This window comes from Labeo rohita, chromosome 19, assembly GCF_022985175.1.
Source record: "Labeo rohita strain BAU-BD-2019 chromosome 19, IGBB_LRoh.1.0, whole genome shotgun sequence".
In the NCBI taxonomy this organism is placed as follows: Eukaryota; Metazoa; Chordata; class Actinopteri; order Cypriniformes; family Cyprinidae; genus Labeo; species Labeo rohita.
The window spans coordinates 24,585,695-24,603,782 of NC_066887.1; the positions used below are offsets into that span (position 1 = coordinate 24,585,695).

The 18,088-nt window shown below is 33.9% G+C and overlaps 2 protein-coding genes across 3 annotated transcripts; both read right to left on the reverse strand.

Moving 5' to 3' along the window:
- Window positions 1–28: 28 nt before the first annotated feature.
- On the reverse strand, window positions 29–5,739 carry tomm40l (translocase of outer mitochondrial membrane 40 homolog, like). Its single transcript, XM_051137606.1, has 10 exons — window positions 5,638–5,739; window positions 4,985–5,190; window positions 4,839–4,906; window positions 4,651–4,743; window positions 3,554–3,655; window positions 3,362–3,467; window positions 3,099–3,221; window positions 2,729–2,805; window positions 2,542–2,644; window positions 29–1,177 (listed from the first exon to the last, which is right to left on the reverse strand). The coding sequence occupies exons 2-10, from the start codon at window positions 5,187–5,189 to the stop codon at window positions 1,038–1,040; spliced, it is 1,017 nt and encodes a 338-aa protein (XP_050993563.1). The 5' UTR covers window position 5,190; window positions 5,638–5,739; the 3' UTR covers window positions 29–1,037.
- A 1,883-nt stretch (window positions 5,740–7,622) lies between these two features.
- Window positions 7,623–18,077, reverse strand: LOC127182008 (probable ATP-dependent RNA helicase ddx6). Of its 2 annotated transcripts, none has more exons than XM_051137079.1 (14): window positions 17,896–18,077; window positions 16,413–17,251; window positions 15,045–15,108; window positions 14,681–14,785; window positions 14,107–14,236; window positions 13,856–14,002; window positions 13,679–13,773; window positions 13,397–13,519; window positions 13,179–13,307; window positions 12,069–12,185; window positions 11,844–11,907; window positions 10,456–10,557; window positions 9,156–9,382; window positions 7,623–9,060 (listed from the first exon to the last, which is right to left on the reverse strand). In XM_051137079.1, exons 2-13 carry the CDS (start codon window positions 16,595–16,597, stop codon window positions 9,174–9,176), a joined length of 1,470 nt encoding a protein of 489 aa, XP_050993036.1. In that variant the 5' UTR covers window positions 16,598–17,251; window positions 17,896–18,077; the 3' UTR covers window positions 7,623–9,060; window positions 9,156–9,173. The 2 variants fall into 2 exon arrangements, with proteins under 2 accessions (XP_050993036.1, XP_050993035.1); XM_051137078.1 differs by having other exon boundaries at window positions 7,623–9,065; window positions 17,896–18,076.
- Between the last annotated feature and the right edge of the window lie 11 nt (window positions 18,078–18,088).

Consider the following 18,088-nt stretch of genomic DNA (forward strand, 5'->3'; position numbering starts at 1 on the left):
AAAGAAGTAAGGAACATAGGACAACTAATCCATTTTGTATTTTTTATTTTTCTATATTAGAATATTCTGGCATGTATTCATCCTAACCTAACTTTAAAAAAAAAAAACAGGATCACTGGATTAAAAAAAGCATTACGTAAGTAAAGCGGTCATATCAGCTAAAGACATATTATACCCATTCAATATGTCTAATTAGTCTTTTATACTTTTAATCATACACAAACTGCTTTAATACTTGGTGTGCATATGTCATTAGGCAATACACAATATACATATTTATAAAGTGTTTATGAAGGCACTGCATGTGGTAGGAAAAAAAGATAATGTGGAAAATATAGATTTGGGATTAGATCAGAATATAGCACATGAATTCTGATGATTTTTTAAATATTTTCATGATTTTTTTTAATGATATCAGACAAACGTATTAAAAGAATTGAGACAGAGGAAAAACATTCATGAACATGCATCTCGGTTTGATAAATGTGTTTTGTTTTAAGAATTTATCCTTGTTTCACAATACTTGCAATGCATATTTTTTATTTATATAGGTACCTACATGAGCACATAGATCCAGCACAAATTGTTTCATTGTGACAAAAATCCCTGATCATCGCCTAGGGAAAGTAAACTAACCCAAAACCTCTTTATCAAACACAAAATAAAAAATAAACAAAGAAATAATTTATAAATTTAAAAAAATGAACATAAACAACAAAATGAAAGGCAAATTTATGTTTGTGTATGTGTATTTCTTCTTGGTTTCTCTTATAATGCATCAGGCAGTAGTGATGTTCTTTAAATGTACTTTTTTGGATATTGGAATTAGCACTGATTTTTGCTTATATTACAAGAATAACAAAAAGGGTTGGTCTGATATATGGAACTAACAACAAATATTATTTTGTTTTGTTTCATATTTACTGACTGGTTTTATACAGAGGTTGATAAGTATGCAAGTGTGTCCAATCTTTACTGTATCACCAGCAATGGTACTGGTGTGTAAACTGCAGAATTAACCAAGAGAGAAGGTAGGTTTAACCAATAGTGATGCCAAACCCACACTGGAACTTGTTTTTTCTGTGGTTAAGGAAAGCACAGAGAGCCAGGGAAAGAGGCAGAGGCTGTAGCTTCTTTTCAAGCGTGGCTCCAACAACCCAGTTACTGTCTACAGAACCTACAAAGAGAGTGAAACATTCAGTACACCAATGTATATCCCACACTCTTAAACAAATGAAGATTACATGAGATTGCAATTACAGGTTTAAAAAAAAAAAAAAAAAAAGTTTCTAGTGTGGATTTTCATTGGAATATTTGGAATAGCAGGCAACAATCTTGACTAGAGTTAATGACAAACGTCAAATAAGAAGACTGGACAGGAATGCTAATCTAAGGATGATGACACGGACACATTTGTGACTAAAAATAGATCTTTGTGTGAACTGAAAAATGTATTTAAGGCTTTTGAAAAAAAAATCATTTTTTTTCTTTTCAAATTCAAGGTCATTGAAATATTTTCAATGGTACAACAATGGTTTTAATAATCATTTTAAGAGGTCTAAAATTTGTCAGGCCCTATGATTTTCGCGATATGGAAAAGATGGATGGAATCACAAAATCTAGTCATAAAAATGGATGTTACCATATAATGCAGAATGTCAGGGAATTTGTCAAATTTTGGATAATTAAAAGTAGGTCAGTAAATTAATATCATATACAAACAGAAACCTAAAGTTCTTCTCCGCAACCTGTCAAGATAAACGTTTAAATTGAAGAAAATGTGACAGAAATGAATAATAACAATGTAATAATAGTACTAATAATAAATTAATTCAAATATTATTTTTAAGGAATAATCACACAAATTTTCTTCCATGTTTTAAATCTAAATGTAAACCTGTTGCCACTTTGGTTGCTAAAAAAAAAAAAGGGAAGAGTTTGTTTAATTTTCATTTGATTAAAAAAAAAAGAAAAAAATTCATTTATTTACTAGAAAAAAATAAAAACACAGAGCATTTCTGAAAATTAAAAATAAAGTAAATCAATAATAAAAATAAAACAAATAAATATTTCTTTAATAAATTGATTAATTAGAGATGCTTTTAATAAATTGTAAGTTTCACGATTTCATTATTCATAAAAGCATACACTTGCTTTTTGTTATTAATATTTAAAAAAACAGAATCCAAAAAATGGAAAATTTAGAATTTGGGGGTGAACCAAACAGAATCTGTGAAAAAGTTAAATGAATTTTATGGGGCCCTAAATTTGGGTCCAGAAAACTGAAACTGTGATTCAGAGTATTTGCATATATATTTTGCATATAACTTTGATCACAGGAATTAATTACATTTTAAAATATATTCAAACAGAAAGCAGTTATTTTAAACAGAAAAAAATATTTCACAATATTACTGCTTTTGCTGTATTTTGGATCAAATAAATGCAGGCTTGGTGAGCAGAAGTGAATTCTTTAAAAAAAAAAAAACATTCAAAATCTTACAAAAACTTTTGACTGGTAGTGTATGTGTGTACACCAACCTTTAAAGACCAGATCGGCTTTGGGGACGTCCAGTTGGTATCCAAATGATACACTAGTGTCCTGCATACGGGTACTTGCTTCAAACTCCACGCCAACCTGCAACTAATACCAAACAACAAAACAAATGTCATTATAAAGCAATAAACATAAATCCAGACATGACTCATTCTGCTGATGAGCATTTACCTGATCATTGGCTTTGTGGTAATACGATCCATGAGCTCCAGCTCCTCCTAGTGTCAGTGTGGCGATAAAGTTGCTGCCTGTTTGCAAATAGCCATTCAGATTTTTAATACTTACAAATTGAATGTTACATAGATATAGGTTAAAAATGTTCTGATTATTTAAAGTTGTGTCCTTGTGCACTTAATACTTTATACATTTTTATTCTTTCATTGTATTTAAAAGGCAGTTTTTGAATACCTTGTTGTGTCACAGTTCACACTACGCTACAAACAGGGTTTTCAAATATATCCATGTGACAAAAAGATTTAATTATTGCGACATGAAAATCTGATAGCGTCACATACCTATCGGCTACTCTTATATTGTTTACCTGTATAACGGCCTGCCAGAGACATGACTGTTCCCTCCTCTCCGGGTCGTCGGTGGTACACCAGCTCTCCTCCCAAAGCCAGCGACGGCGTGACAGACTGGAGATAATGAGCAACAACAATTCCTGAGAGGGACAGGAGGTGACAGAACCAGAGAGAAAATAAACTGGATGAGTGAACTGAAGACGGGACATTGCATGACTAAACAAAAAAGCTACTTCAAACTGCGGCACAAATAAACATAGATGAAGCAGAAGACAATTACCAGATCCCATCAAGACGTCTGGGTTGCCCAAGGTCACGGCAGCAGTGAAATCTTTCCCCTTGAATTCAGCATCTCCTTGCCAGTTCACAAACTTCTGCTGCTGAGTCTGATTGAGACATGTATGTCCAGCAATGCATTACATCATAACTAATGATAAAAATAACACATACAGGCTTTTTCACAAATACACACCTGGAAGGCAAATTTCGAGCGCACTTTGTCTGTGATCTGATGAATGATCTGTGCATTTAGGCTCCCTGTGTTGTCCATGTCACCAACCATGACTGGAAAGGCCTGATAAAAACATTAAAATAAACTATAAGTATTTTGGTAAATGGCACAAATTTCTAACTTTCAGCAGGCTTTGTTCTGAAAATATTTGTATAATTATTTATATTGCATGCTAAATACACTACCAGTCTCTTCTGCTCACCAAGCTTGCATTTATTTGATCCAAAGTACAACAAAAAAGTACAATCTGGAAATATTTTTACTATTTCAAATAACTGTTTTCTATTCAAATATATTTCAAAATGTCATTTATTTTTGTGATCAAAGCTGAATTTTTAGCATCATTACTCCAGTCACAAGATACTTCAGAAATCATTCTAATATTCTGATTTGCTGCTTAAAAAAAACAATTATTATAATTATTATTATTATTATTATTATTATTATGTTGAAAACAGCTGAGTAGAATTATTTTTTCAGGTTTCTTTGATAAATAGAAAGTTCAGAATAACAGCACTGGTCTGAAATAGAAATCTTTTGTAACAATAAAAAACATCTTAATCATCACCTTTGATCAATTTAAAGCATCTTTGCTTAATAAAAATATTAATTTCTATAATTTCTTTCCCAAAAAAAGAAAATGTATATACTGACTCCAAGATTTTGGCATAAGTGCGTAATGTTATAAAAGCTTTTTATTTCGGATAAATGCTTTCTATTCATCAAAGAATCCTGTGCTCAATCGTTTTAAATATTAATAATAAGAATAAGAATAATAATAAAAGAAAAATGTTTCCTGAACAGCAAATCAGCATATTAGAATGATTTCTGAATGATCATGTGACACTGAAGACTGGAGTAATGATGCTTCACAAGAATAAATTACATTTTAAAATATATTCAAATAAAAGATTTTTTTTTATAGTAAAAATATTTCACAATATTACTGTTTTTGCTGTATTTTAGCTCAAATAAATGCAGGCTTAGTGAGCAGAAGAAAATCTTTAAAACAATAAAAATCTTACTGTTCAATAACTTTTGAATGAGTGTATGTGTACCTCTGCTGGTCCTGTTTGTTTGGTCCCCACATATGTAGCTCCAAACCTGTAACTGGAATCTCCTAGAGTGCTCAACAACACTGTGTGGTTGACCTATGAAATAAAACAAGAGATGATCTTAATGATCGAGAATACTTTCTTCAACAACATGGTTCAGGAAAATCCACCAGTGAACACACTGGACCGACCTGGAAGTGGTTGCTCAAACCTTTGTTCACTGTTAGTCTAACACCCTCCATCTGCATAGGGAACACCTCTGAGGGACAAACAGACATTAGTGTAAAACATTCGAATTTGTAATCATGAAAATCCAAAGCCAAGTCATTCAAGATACCTTTGCATTTGCGATGGCACTCTTCAAAGCCACCAGGGTTTGGAAGGGGAGACTCAGCCTCCTGCTGCCCAGATGAAGAGCTGCCAGGCACAGAGACGGGGGAGACGGAGGGCATCGTGAATCCTGGTGGTACTGACACCAAACCTTGGCCACCTGGCCCTGGTGCAGGTGGGCTGGGGGCACTGGCAGCCAACACACTGCCCATTCTTAAACAGGACAGATGAGATTAGAGAAGAACACGTTAACACAGATGGAGAAAGCAGATTATTCGCTTAAATAATATAACGTAATCAGTAGTTTGGGTCTAAAGTCAGTAGTTTTCATTTGTGGACGATAAACAACATGCATGTCAGACTTAGGCAGCCACCCGTGAATCCTTGAAGGTCTTTTGCTTAAAGAAAATTACTAAACAACTGAATTTGTACGACTAAACTGCTGCAGTTTAATATTCAACACACGTAATTCATTGACAAATTAGCCTGAAAGCTAAAAGCCACATGCTTTTTTCAATTCGTGAGACACTACAGCTGTTAAAAAATATACATGCGGTTTAGATTGAACAAAATGCAGTATTTCTAGCTGAGACATCCCTAAGGCGTGCTATGAATTTAATAGAAAATAAGCCCAATAACAATGAATCAATGACAACTTACGTTGAGCTTCACGTAGGACGGTTCTCCAGGTTACAAAACCACGTGTTTCTAACGATGCCCGTTTTGTGAATGAATCATTCTTTCAGAGTCGAATCTTCTCAATGAATCGGTTGACTCGCGTCACAAAACCAGTCAAATCTACTCGTTTACGATTGGGACTAAATGGTTCATAAAATAATTATTTAATAGCCAAACGGTTCCCGAGTCAATTTTATGCATTTATTACAGTTGAAACGAACTTAAATCTAAAACACCCTCATTAATATAACAGAAAAAACTTCCGCACGGAATTCCTCAGTGAGTTCATTCAGATGAACTGTTCGAAAGAACCGATTCGTGAAAACGAGTCAGACTCTACATAAGCCTTTCCCCTGTACCCCGCCTACTTTCAGGTCGACGAAGATAAACGCTAAATGGCTATTGGTCTGATTACCTGTCAATTACTACGTCAAAATGAAGCGGGTTTGTGCGAGCGAGCAGACAGTAAAAGGGGCATTTGCTTGAAGGTCATTGAATGGGTGTTGGAGGTTGCGTGGGTTCCCGTAACGTGAACTGTGAGATCTGAATTATAAATACAACCAAACAGAACTAGAGTTTAGTCATTCGATTTACGCAATGGATCCTTCAGTTTTTAAATGATATAAAGAATAGGTAACAGCTAGTCATTTTAAAATTTTCCTCTATTAATTAACAATGTTGCCTGTTGGTAAAAAAAAAAAATAATAATAATAATAATAATATATATATATATATATATATATATATATACACACACACACACACACACATACATTGTATGGGTCAAAATTATAGATTTTTCTTTTATGCCAAAAATCATTAGGATATTAAGTAAAGATCATGTTCCATGAAGATATTTTGTAAATGTATCAAACCTTCATTTCTGATTGGTAATATGCACTTCCAAGAACTTCATTTGGACAACTTTAAAGTAGATTTTCTCACTATTTTGATTTTTTTCACACCGTTAGATTTAAGATTTTCAAATAGTTGTATCTTGGCCAAATATTGTCCTATCATCACAAACCATACATCAGTGGAAAGCTCGTTTAGATGATGTATAACATCAGTATAACAAATCTTAATTAAAAAAAACTGACCCTTATGGTTTTGTGGTCCAGGGTCACATTTGGCATATAATTAAAAAATAATAATATTGATAATAATAGTACAGGACACAATTTAATAAGATATATGAAAACATTTAAGTGACAATTGATCACATTGATCAAGTCAGAAAAAGTAAGAGTAAAAAAAAAAATTTGGATTCACAAAAATCATTTGAATTATTTTTGTTCATTATTGACAATATAAATTGTAATATTGTACAGTCCATTTAATAGGAAACTGTTTACCAATTTAAATTTTAAAGAGTTGCCTCTGGAAAATTACAAAAAATACATCCCTCAGTAGGTACTTTTTCAAATTCGCCTACAAAAAGCCCTACTGTTATCTCTGATATGAATGTATTGAAGTTTGGGACAGATGGCACATTCAGTTTTTTTCAAACTATAATACATATAACCTCAGGCTATTTAAATGAAATAAACAATACAGACGAAACAAATCAATCAGACAGTTACACACGTAGTCATGAGCAGTAAACCATTCTTGCATCAATTAGACTTACAAACAGGGTGTAACGCATCTATTTTTTTTTTTCCAGGAATCCAATATTAAATTTACATTAAACCCCACAACATCTGCTCCCCACTTTCATCAATTGTGAAAAAAAAATGAATACAATACATACATTTTTGTTTTCAGAAACACCCTCACCATAAACAAAGAAAACATTTACAGCTCAACACTGCATGACAGGATGGATGAAGAATGAAAGTTTGTCCGTTAAAGTAAGGTTTTGAAATATGAACAAATATCTCTAGAACAGCACTGTATCATAAGCAGAAATTTGTACACTGGCTCAAGGTTTTCCTTTTGCACAATACTTATTTGCCTGAACTGTGCTATTTTTAAAGCTTTGAGCTACATGCCACATATTCCTGCTTAGCAAAAAGGAAAAAAAAAAAAAAAAACATCTTTTGGAGAAAAATCATAGCTGCCACCAAGAAGATGCTACAATTCTGCTGTATGAAAATACTCTGTCTTGATCAAAATATCTTTTTACAAATGCAAAATGAGGTTATGAAAAGCCTCTTGCAAACATCCAAAAGGGAATAAGAAGGAATTTTGCCTCCTTTCTGCCAAAGGATATCACAAATATTCACTAGGCAGAATTTAGATGAAAGTAAAAGTCAAACATTTTGGCAAAAAACAAAACAAAACAAAACAAAAACTAATGTCAAAGTCCATTCATTAACCACTTTATACATTCATTAAAATCCAAAAGAAATAAAATCTGTAAAAGATGCTATTTTCAGACAAACCTTCTCACCAACCTTTAAATAAATGAAAAAACACCAAACAAACTCTCCAAATCATTTGATACAGTTGTGCATATAAATGTGTGGATCTGATAATGTATGAATGCAATGTGGCAATTTTTTTTTATATCAGCTTTTATGTAGTAGTCTGACATCTCTCACATTATGTCAGTTTTGTCATGAATGTTTAAATTAGGAATGTCTAATATAGTATAAAAAACACAAGATACAAAAAAAGATTGCACAAATTGTGTCTCTGTTTGAAACCATAATTTGCCTCTACATTTCTTTACAATTTCCAAATTTACATTTGTCTGTGACTACAAATGAAACTACAAAATGCACCAATATTAATGCAGATGTCTTTTTCTCAGGCAGTTTAGTGCAATAGTTCATGTTGACACCTGAATCCTGAGCTCTGCAATATTTCCATGGATGCTGGTTTTTCTAGCTGCCTCAGACTGAATATAATGGAATTTAGAAATGCTTCTCATTAATAAATCACTTATTCCTTCACAGAATCCAGTAGCACCAATATACTGTAAAATCCTGTGTTTAGTCTTTGGGAATACTTCAACATAGCAATGACATTTTAATATGAAACTGAGACAATATATGTTAAGGCACTTGGGTTAAAAAAAAATCTTGTTTCAGGGTTTGTGTGTAAATGCTTAACTGATGACGCAAGTATGCTAAACTCTATTTTTATCAATACCTTTCCCTTGTTTATCGTTTTCTATCAAACCAGAACTTTTCTCTGAATGATTTGCTTTTATTCTTGCAAGTCTCAACTTGAAAGTGTATGGTCATTTAGGTATAAATGACCCTCCACCACCCCTCCCAAAAATGAACAATGAATACAAAAACAAAAAAAAAAAAGAAAAAAAAAGAGAAAAAGAGAGAGCAAAACATTGACACAAACTGAAATAAAAATACAGCTGAGGTGGAAAAGAAGAGGAAAGGAACGAGCAGAGAAGTTACTAGCAGATGTTTGTGCAAAAGTCAGGTTCAGTTTCTCCAACTGTCCTAGAAAGAGCAGAAGGTAAAGTTACTCCAGTTATCACTGACTCATATGCATTTTCCCATTATATAAGTACATCAAGTCACACTCTTTACCTGCTCTAATGGTGCTCCCTAAAGGGCTTCAAACTCTCCATCAGGCTGAGACGCCTCTGCCTCACAGTCAGGGTTCATAGAGTGAAACTCTGCCACATACAGACTCTTATCGATGCTGCCGGGGATAGGTTTTATGTCTGTCATGAGCTGGTCCTCAATGGTCTTCAGGTTAAAACGATCCTCAGCAGTAATGAGATTGATTGCCAAACCCAGGTGTCCAAACCTTCCTACAAATGAAATTCATATAATGCTAAATTATAAATAATATAAAGTGTACAATACACTAGTGTTGTCATGATACCAACATTTTGACCATGATACCTGACTAAAATATCACGATATTACTACTGAACCGATACTACGAAAAAAAACAAAACATAGAACAACAGGAAATGTAACTGAATAATAGATGATCCAAATGGAGATCATAGTTATTTTATCTATTAAAACAAAGCATTTCATCCCCCTTTAAAATTAAAAAAAATCAAAATAATAATAATCACATGCCAGTGCCACTACACAGAATTATGGTGAACAACTACAGAGATGAAACTTGCCAAATTTAACAGCAATTTATTAAAAGTTTAAAAAAAAATATGTTTTTAAGGCCCTATGAAATACGTTTTTATTATAAAAAAAATTAGGTTTGATAAAGAATTAATTTATTATAGGCTATTTATTTCTCTTTTTGTCAGAAATACTGCGTTGTGTATTTACAATTTTCTGGTTAAAAAAACCATCTGGTAAATATTCTTTTCTGGTGAATATTCCTTAAACATTGTTTTAATAATACTTTTATTAGTAGCAGTAGTACTGTCTTTACATCAAGTAATACATTTATATATTTCTGACTAAACCAAACTTTTATTTTGACGGGTTGCTGTGGAGACCTTTAGGGTCTTCGTTATATGATGATAATTTTCCGCAAAAAAAAAAAAAAAAACGGTAAAATGCTCATGAAGTGACTCTCAGAGCAGTTCTAGAGATTATGTTCATGTGTTCATGTAGTCATATATTGAGGCGGCAGAGGCTGAAAACACCATAAGCGTGACGCATGTGTGTAGTAAACAAAAATGGGCGTCTGCGCCATTCACTAACAGAGACGAGCAGAAATACGTCTCTTATTAAAATGCATCCTTAAAGTACCAGTGCTAGTAAAATGCGGAATCGCACTGTTTTTAAAAGCAGGGTATCACAATACTTTTTAAGTACCGGTATATCGTGCAACACTATAATACACAAGTTTAAATAACGTAATCCAAACTTAATCCACCACGTTTTTGTTGTTTGTCAACTTTACCTGAACGTCCGATGCGATGCAGATACGTTTCTGCGTTCTTGGGGAAATCAAAGTTGATGACCACATTTACTGCCTGGATGTCGATGCCTCTAGTGAATAAATCTTTTTCAAGAGCATAAAGTCAGTTAGAAACACCTTGAGAAAACATATATTTTATATTTATAGTTAAGGTTATTATTAGGGCTGCCCCCTAATAGTTGAGTAATCGTTAAGTGAACAAGAAGAGGCTTGCTTGACCAAAATTTTATTAGTCGCTTAGTGTCTACTCACAATAACAACAAAACATTGTGATTTTGTAAAATAATGAAAGCAAACAGGATGTGCTTTCTGACATCTTGGTCTATGTAAATTTGAGTGGGAAACTCTGTGTATACTTGCCTTACAGACATGAAAAATATATCTATAGAGAGCGAAAAGTCTACTTTCAAATCAACCAGTTCAAATGGAAAACAAATAATTTCAAATTATGTAATCTGTATGAAATATGCATACAGGCGCATACACTACTGCAGAGATGACGAGTCAGTGTCGCCGACTTTATCTCTAAAGCCAAAAACAAAGAAAACACTAGCTTATCAATTAATTACTAAAATGTTAATGCAGCCTCTTTACCGTTTTTCCCTGACATTCATAATTATTACTTCTGCCAGTGTCCTGTGGCAAGTGTGCTTTATGCCTGCGCTTGAGCAGTTATTAGGCTTTATAGGCAATTAAACGTGCAATGTGTAATATTTAGAAAGATCTACTGACAGAAATCCTATACATAACTATTTTTTCAGAGGTGTATAAAGACCTTATATAATAAACCGATATGTTTTTATTACCTTAGGATGAGCAATTTCTATCTACATACACCGCAGGTCCCCTTACACAGAAGTCGCCACCATGTTTCTACGGTAGCCCTAAACAGACAAACTGCTCTACAGAAGGCATTGCTCTTGCAAATAAAACACTGACAATGATGAGCAAGTACCTATAATAATCGCAATAACATCGGTTTATTGAATAATTAAGTAAATAAAATTCCTTAATTTACCTTTGGAATGAAACCTCTTTGCTTTCTGCTGTCTTAGACAACAACGTCTTTACTTAAGTCAGCCATCGTAGCTTCTCTAATGGGAGGGGTGAGCGGTGGACTGAGCTGTTGGTTGCAATTCGCACCCTCAACGCTAGATGCCGCTAAAAGTTACACACTTACACACTTTAAAGGCTCATTATTATGATTTTAAAGGTTTATTAATAAATGTTCAATCAGTCGACTAATGCTTAAAATAAACGACTACTAGTCAACCAGAAAAATCTTTAGTCGAAGGCAGCCCTACTTATTATTATGCAATTGTGCAAAAAAAAAAAAAAAAAAAAGGTAGGATACTATGTGTTATATTCACCTGTGCAAACAAGATTCCTGCAGAGCCCATTTCTGAAGTCATGGAAAACACGGTTTCTGTATTCCTGCCATGAGAATGAAAAAAAAAAAAAAAAGCACAATATATTTGCAGTCACAAATAATGGCAATATTTAGTAAACATGCAAGTACTTAACTGAAATGACTAAATCATACTAAACAGATTTCAGTTATACTAGAACTGACAACAACAAAATACATACAGTACCTGCATCATCTTTGCATGAATGTAAAAGCAGGAGTAGCCCAACTGCGTTATCTTCTTGGCCAAAAGCTCCACTCGCTGAGTAGAGTTACAGAAGATGATGGACTGATTGATCTGCAGCTGTGGAGAGAAGAAGTGGTTGGGTCATGTCAACTGTAGAGACAATGTATTCTGTTATAATTAAAAAAAAAAAAAAAAAACAAACAAAAAAAAAACCCAAAACAAAAAAAAAAAAAAAACAAACAAACAAAAAAAAAAAACACAACAGCCAGTTCACCCAAAAACCGAAAATTTACAAAAAAAAAAAAAAAAAAAAACAACAAAAAAAAAAAACATTTACTCTCCCTCAGTCCATCCAAGATGTACATAATTTCTTTTACCGGAACACAAATTCTGCATTACAGCACTTATCAGTGGACCCTCTGGGTGCAGTCAATGGGTCAATGGGTCCCATCAGAATGAGAGTCCAAACAGCTGATAGAAACATCACAATAATTGACAAGTTATGCACATGGCTACAGTCCATCAATTCATTTCTGTGAAGTGAAAATCTGCGTGTTTGTTTAAAAAGGAAAAAGTCTGTAAAAACTTTAAACCATTGCTTCTGGGTAAAATGTAAGTCCTCTATTCATAATATTGCTTTCGCCATTTTGTCTGAATCAGGAGAGAAATAGGAACAGCTCAAGCACTGTTTACAAATGAAAACATTTCAAAACAATTCTACACAAACTTGTCAGTGGATTTTGATGTGAGGGGACAACAGGACATGGACTTTTTGTAGTGGAGTAAGTATAATCATAGATTATAGACAGGTATTTTGGCCAGAAATGAAAAGCTTTTCACTTCACGAGACGTTCATTGATGGTCTGGAGTCATGTGGATTACATGTGGATTATTGTGATGTTTTTACCAGCCGTTTAAACTCTCAATCTGACGGCACCCATTCTGCAAAGGATTCATTTCTCCAAATCTCTTTAAATAAAGAAACAAACTCATCTACACCTTGGATGGCTTCAGCAGATGTTCATTTTTGGGTGAACAATTCCTTTAAATAATGAGACTTAATATATGTAAAGGGTTCATTTTTTTAATTAACCCCAATTGACTCTTTACCCTGGAGAACAGAGTGTTAAGGCAGTGGACTTTCTGTCTTTCTGTGACGTAAGCATAGAACTGCGTAATGCCTTTTAGGGTCAGTTCCTCCATCAAATTAATCTCATAGGGCTTCTGTAGGTGCTTTGCCTGAAGATATAAAAAAAATTAATAAATGTAGAACCTGCAAAGATGGATTAGCAGACTGAAAGCATAAATGATGCACAGATTTCTCTAACCATGAACTTCTGAACGCTGATGGGGAATGTGGCTGAATAGAGCAGAATCTGTCTGTTCTTTGCAAGGAATCCAATGATGTCCTCAATAATGATCACAAAGTCCTGAGAGAGCAGCTTATCAGCCTATAATAAAACAAGCAATCATGTTTGAACTTTAATAGTGCCGGTACTAATAAAATCTAAATAACATCTAAATAACTGTGTCAAGATGTTGTGCAACAGGAAATAATCATTTTATTAATATTCTGATAGGGACTTATAGTAAGCATGTGCATTACTCACCTCATCCATAACCATCATGTGAATTTTATCCACTTTGGCAACGCCCTTTTTTATCAAGTCCAAAATTCTGCCAGGTGTTGCTATAACAACATGAACTGCAGAAAACAGTTTTGAAAAACATGTTTTGAATGCAGAAGATGATCATACTGTAATTTCTTTAAGATGACTGAGCATTACCTGTCTCATCCAGACGCATTATATCATCTCGTAGGTTGGTCCCACCTGTGGTTGCCATGACCTTAACACCACCCAGGTGTTTGCTGATCTGAATACTGATCTGACTGACCTGAAGAGCCAGTTCACGAGTGGGAACAATCACCATAGCTGCAGACAAACACACAAAGACAGAACTGTTTAAAAAAAAAAAAAAAAAGGGTGTGGGGACAAAGAGTACATCTTGTGTAAAGAGTTTTAGGAGAGAGAGATACCCTGGATGTGATCCTTTTTTATGTCAATTCTCTCTAGAAGGGGGATCAGGTATGCACCACTCTTTCCTGTTCCATTTTTGGCACGGGCCAGTATATCGCGACCAGACAGGGCAATAGGAATACTCTCCTCCTAGAGTAAAAATAAAAAAAAACATTCAAAGAAATAGTTCACCCAAAAATGAAAACATACTGACCCTCAGGCCATCCAAGATTAATTTGTTTACTTCAAATTATGACGACTTAGCGATTCAATTAATGTAATGACGAGAAAAGCTTTGCATTTGTAAAAAAACAAATTCCATCATTCACTGCAAAACATTCATTGGTGAGCAAGAAATGTAATACTAAATTGCTCTAAATCTACTAAATACTGAATTGAAGAAACAAACTCTAGATGTTGAATGGCCTGAGGGTGAGTACATTTTCCGCAAATTTTCCGCAAAAACTACTTCTTTAAGCATAAACACTGAGAATATCCATGTTGTTCAGAAAGACTGGTAACTAAGTTCATGGATTTTATCCAGGATATTATATTCCAAAAGTGTACATGTTTTAAAGTTCTTGCATCTATTACCTGAATTGGGGAGGGCTTTTCCCAGCCCATCTCAAAAATGCCCATCAGCAGCTCTCTTTTTAGACAGTAGTCCTCAAACTCATTCCCTTTGGTTGCAGTCACATCCTTGAGAGAAAGAAAAAGCATGAAATAGAGAGATCATAAGGAGATCTGTACTTGTACTTTATAAAATAAAATAAAAAAAAAACAATTACTAAAATGAATATTGCATGTTTATATATGAATTCTACATTGTGTTTTGGTAAAAAAACAAACAAAAAAAAAACAAAAAAAAAAAAAAAAACAGCATTCTTACAATGCCATTACAGTACTCTGTACTGTTATTAAAAAGTAAAACTTTAAAACATTTTACTCAAAGACTTACTGAAGTTTTGACTCTATTGTCCTTAGCAGGGAGCTGTAGGCTTTTTTTCCAGTCATCACCAAACCTGTGTCAGTAAATTACCATTCAAAAGTTTGGGGTCAGTAATATTTTAAAAAAAAATTAATACATTTTGATTCAGCAAGGAGTTCTTTAACTGAAAAAATATGGTGCTGTTTAAAACACTGATAATTAGAACAAATGTTTACTGAGTGACAAATCAGCATATAACAATGACTTCTGAAGGATCATTTTATACTAAAGACTGGAGCAATGATGCTAAAAATCCAGCTTTGATATCAAAATAATAAAGTATATATCTAAAATATATTAAAAAAGAAATCAGTTATTTGGAATTGTAATAATATTTCACAATATTGCTGTTTTGCTGCCCTCAGTGAACATAAGCGAATTCTTTCAAAACATTACAAAAAAATCGAACAGATCCCAAACTTTAAAAATGTGCACAGACATGTCATATATAACACATTAATACGTTTTAAAGGAGTTGTTCACTTCCAGAATAACAATTTACAGATAATTTACTCACCCCCTTGTCAACAAAGATGTTCATGTCTTTCTGTCTTCAGGAGTAAAGAAATTATGTTTTTTGAGGAGAACAATTAAGGATTTCTCTCCATGTACAGTTGTGGGCCTCTATGGTGCACGTGAGTTTGGACTTCAAAAATTCAGTTTAAATGCAGCTTCAAAGGGCTCTAAACTATCCCAGCCAAGGAACAAGGGTCTTATCCAGTGAAAAAAAATAATTGCAATGTATATAACCTCAAATGCTCGTTCTGTCTAGCTCTGTGTGAACTCCAGTTCAAGACAGTTAGTGCATGTCAAATAACTCCCATTTAATTTTCTTCTCCAACTTCAATTAATTCAAATCATCCTACATCATAGCAGAAGTACCGACCCAGTGTTTACAAAGTGAATGTGCAAAGAAGATCAAATACCCTTTACAAAAAAAAGGTAACACAGTGACACAGGTAAGACAATTTTGAAGTTGAGGAATAAAATGAACCGGAATACACAGAGCTAGACAAGACGAGCATTTGAGGTTAAAAAGTATATAAATTGTAAATTTACTTTAGAAATTAACCAATCGTTTTGCTAGACCTTCTTTGTTGATCATTTGGGATCGCTTAGAGCCCTTTGAAGCTGCATTTAAACTGCATTTTGGAAGTTCAAACTCGCAGGCACCAGTGAAGTCCACTATATGGAGAGAAATCCTGAAATTTAAGAATGAAAGACATGAACGTCTTGGATGACAAGGGGGTGAGTAAACTATCTGCAAATTGTTGTTCTGGAAGTGAACTTCTCCTTTAATTAAGCAAAGTATTAATTATGACACTATATCAACCTTACCTGATACTAGGTCCTTCCTGAGATGCATTGGCTGGTTTCTGGATCCCCATGGGCTCCTTTCCAGGCTGAGCACTCACAGTTTGGGGTCCTAATTGAGAGGGGGCTTTAGGCTGTCCTATAAGCTGCCTGTTATGTGTATTTAAGCCCATGAGAGCGGGGCCAGTGTTCTCCATCTTCGTTGACATTTTCTAAAGCTTTTTCACTTTTCTAACACCTTTGTAAAGTCTAAGACCTAGAGAACCATTCAGTGTTTACAAGGTTTCAACAAAACGTGTCACTAAAGAATCTTTTGAGATATTTACAAATTCTGTATACAGCAGCTTAGGCTCTATAATTAAGAGCAATGCTGTCACGCAAGATTTTTTACAAGGGCTCTTCTAAAAGAAGAGAAATAAATATTTATGTGCATAAATATTGCACACCTGCACACAGTATAGAAAATTATACCTGGACAGGTTTAATAAAGAACTAGTCTGCTAAGGCAATGTGAACTACAGAAAGACCTAGACCAGAACTTTCTTTTCGTGTCTACACTTCTGCAATATTTATAGTATGCAAACAGTGCCTTGTGGTCTTATGGCTGCCAATTCTCACTTCTTCTTCTTCAGATGCAGTTTAACTCAGAGAGACCATTTGTCTAATATATAAATTTGTCTGGTAGGTAGGACTCACTCTAGCACATCAGCACATTAATAGACGAAGTAACACTTCAAGGTGACTGCAGTTTAAACGTCCAACAGGACTGAATACAAGTCAGTTCTTTAATTAACAAGTTAGCTGGAGATCCTGTGTCTGTCCTTTCCTCTGTGTTGACATCCAGTTGTGCCCACAGTTGTCACCTACAGAGAAACAATGTAAAAATCAAAGACAATTCACTATACAAATAAAACAATGACATGAAATATTCTGAAAGCTGCGTTACTTTGGTAAAACATATGGCTGTTATATATATTGCAGACAGAAAGTTTAATAAATGAGTAAATGCATAAGGGTTATTGCTCATTTAAATTTTCTCGACAGAATATTGTAGTTTTACCATGGTATTACAGGGAAAGGGCTTACTTTCTGACAGGTGGTAAATATCGTTAACTGATCTAACCAGATCTATATTTACTTTCGTTTGCTAACAAATCACATTTCAGTCAGTTCAAACCAACTGTTTTATACAACAACATGTAAACAGTCAAATATAACAGCGGGCAGTCAGTCCCTTTATTAGTTTTACACTATAAAAATAAAAGTGTGGCTTAAACTTTTTAAACACAAGCATTTAGCATTTCACTTACAAACAAAAAGACTGATAATCCTTTCCAGTACATGAATAATATAAACATCGCTTGTTACTTGTTAGTTACTTAAGGCGAAGCATTTTAAAAATAATCCCAAACTGACGACATCAAACAGTTTAGCTAGCAGGTGAATTGTGCTAAGCTAGGCTAAACGTATTACTCCATAATATCCGATAGTTAAACCAAACATTTACCTTTACTTCTGTCAGTATCCTATGTTGCCATATATGTTGGGTAAATTACTTGGTTATCAACGTAGTATTTATCATGTCGCTACAAGCAGCTCAGCTCTTTGTTGTATTTTTTGTCAATACCGTCGACATGAATTAGGCGTCAGTGGGCTTCATATAAGGCTGAACATCTGAGGTGCTGCCATCAACGGTACGG

Bases quoted from the DNA above. Each gene is read 5' to 3' on its own strand.
- tomm40l (XM_051137606.1), bottom strand. From the start codon at position 5,189: ATGGGCAGTGTGTTGGCTGCCAGTGCCCCCAGCCCACCTGCACCAGGG. The intron at 4,907-4,984 runs GTATCTTGAATG...TTTGTCCCTCAG, and splicing joins GTGCCATCGCAAATGCAAAG to AGGTGTTCCCTATGCAGATG. The intron at 2,645-2,728 runs GTAAATGCTCAT...GTTTGGTATTAG, and splicing joins ACCACAAAGCCAATGATCAG to TTGCAGGTTGGCGTGGAGTT.
- LOC127182008 (XM_051137079.1), bottom strand. From the start codon at position 16,597: ATGTCAACGAAGATGGAGAACACTGGCCCCGCTCTCATGGGCTTAAAT. The intron at 14,786-15,044 runs GTAAGTCTTTGA...CTTTCTCTCAAG, and splicing joins ACAATAGAGTCAAAACTTCA to GATGTGACTGCAACCAAAGG. The intron at 14,003-14,106 runs GTATCTCTCTCT...GTTTGTCTGCAG, and splicing joins AAAAAAGGATCACATCCAGG to CTATGGTGATTGTTCCCACT.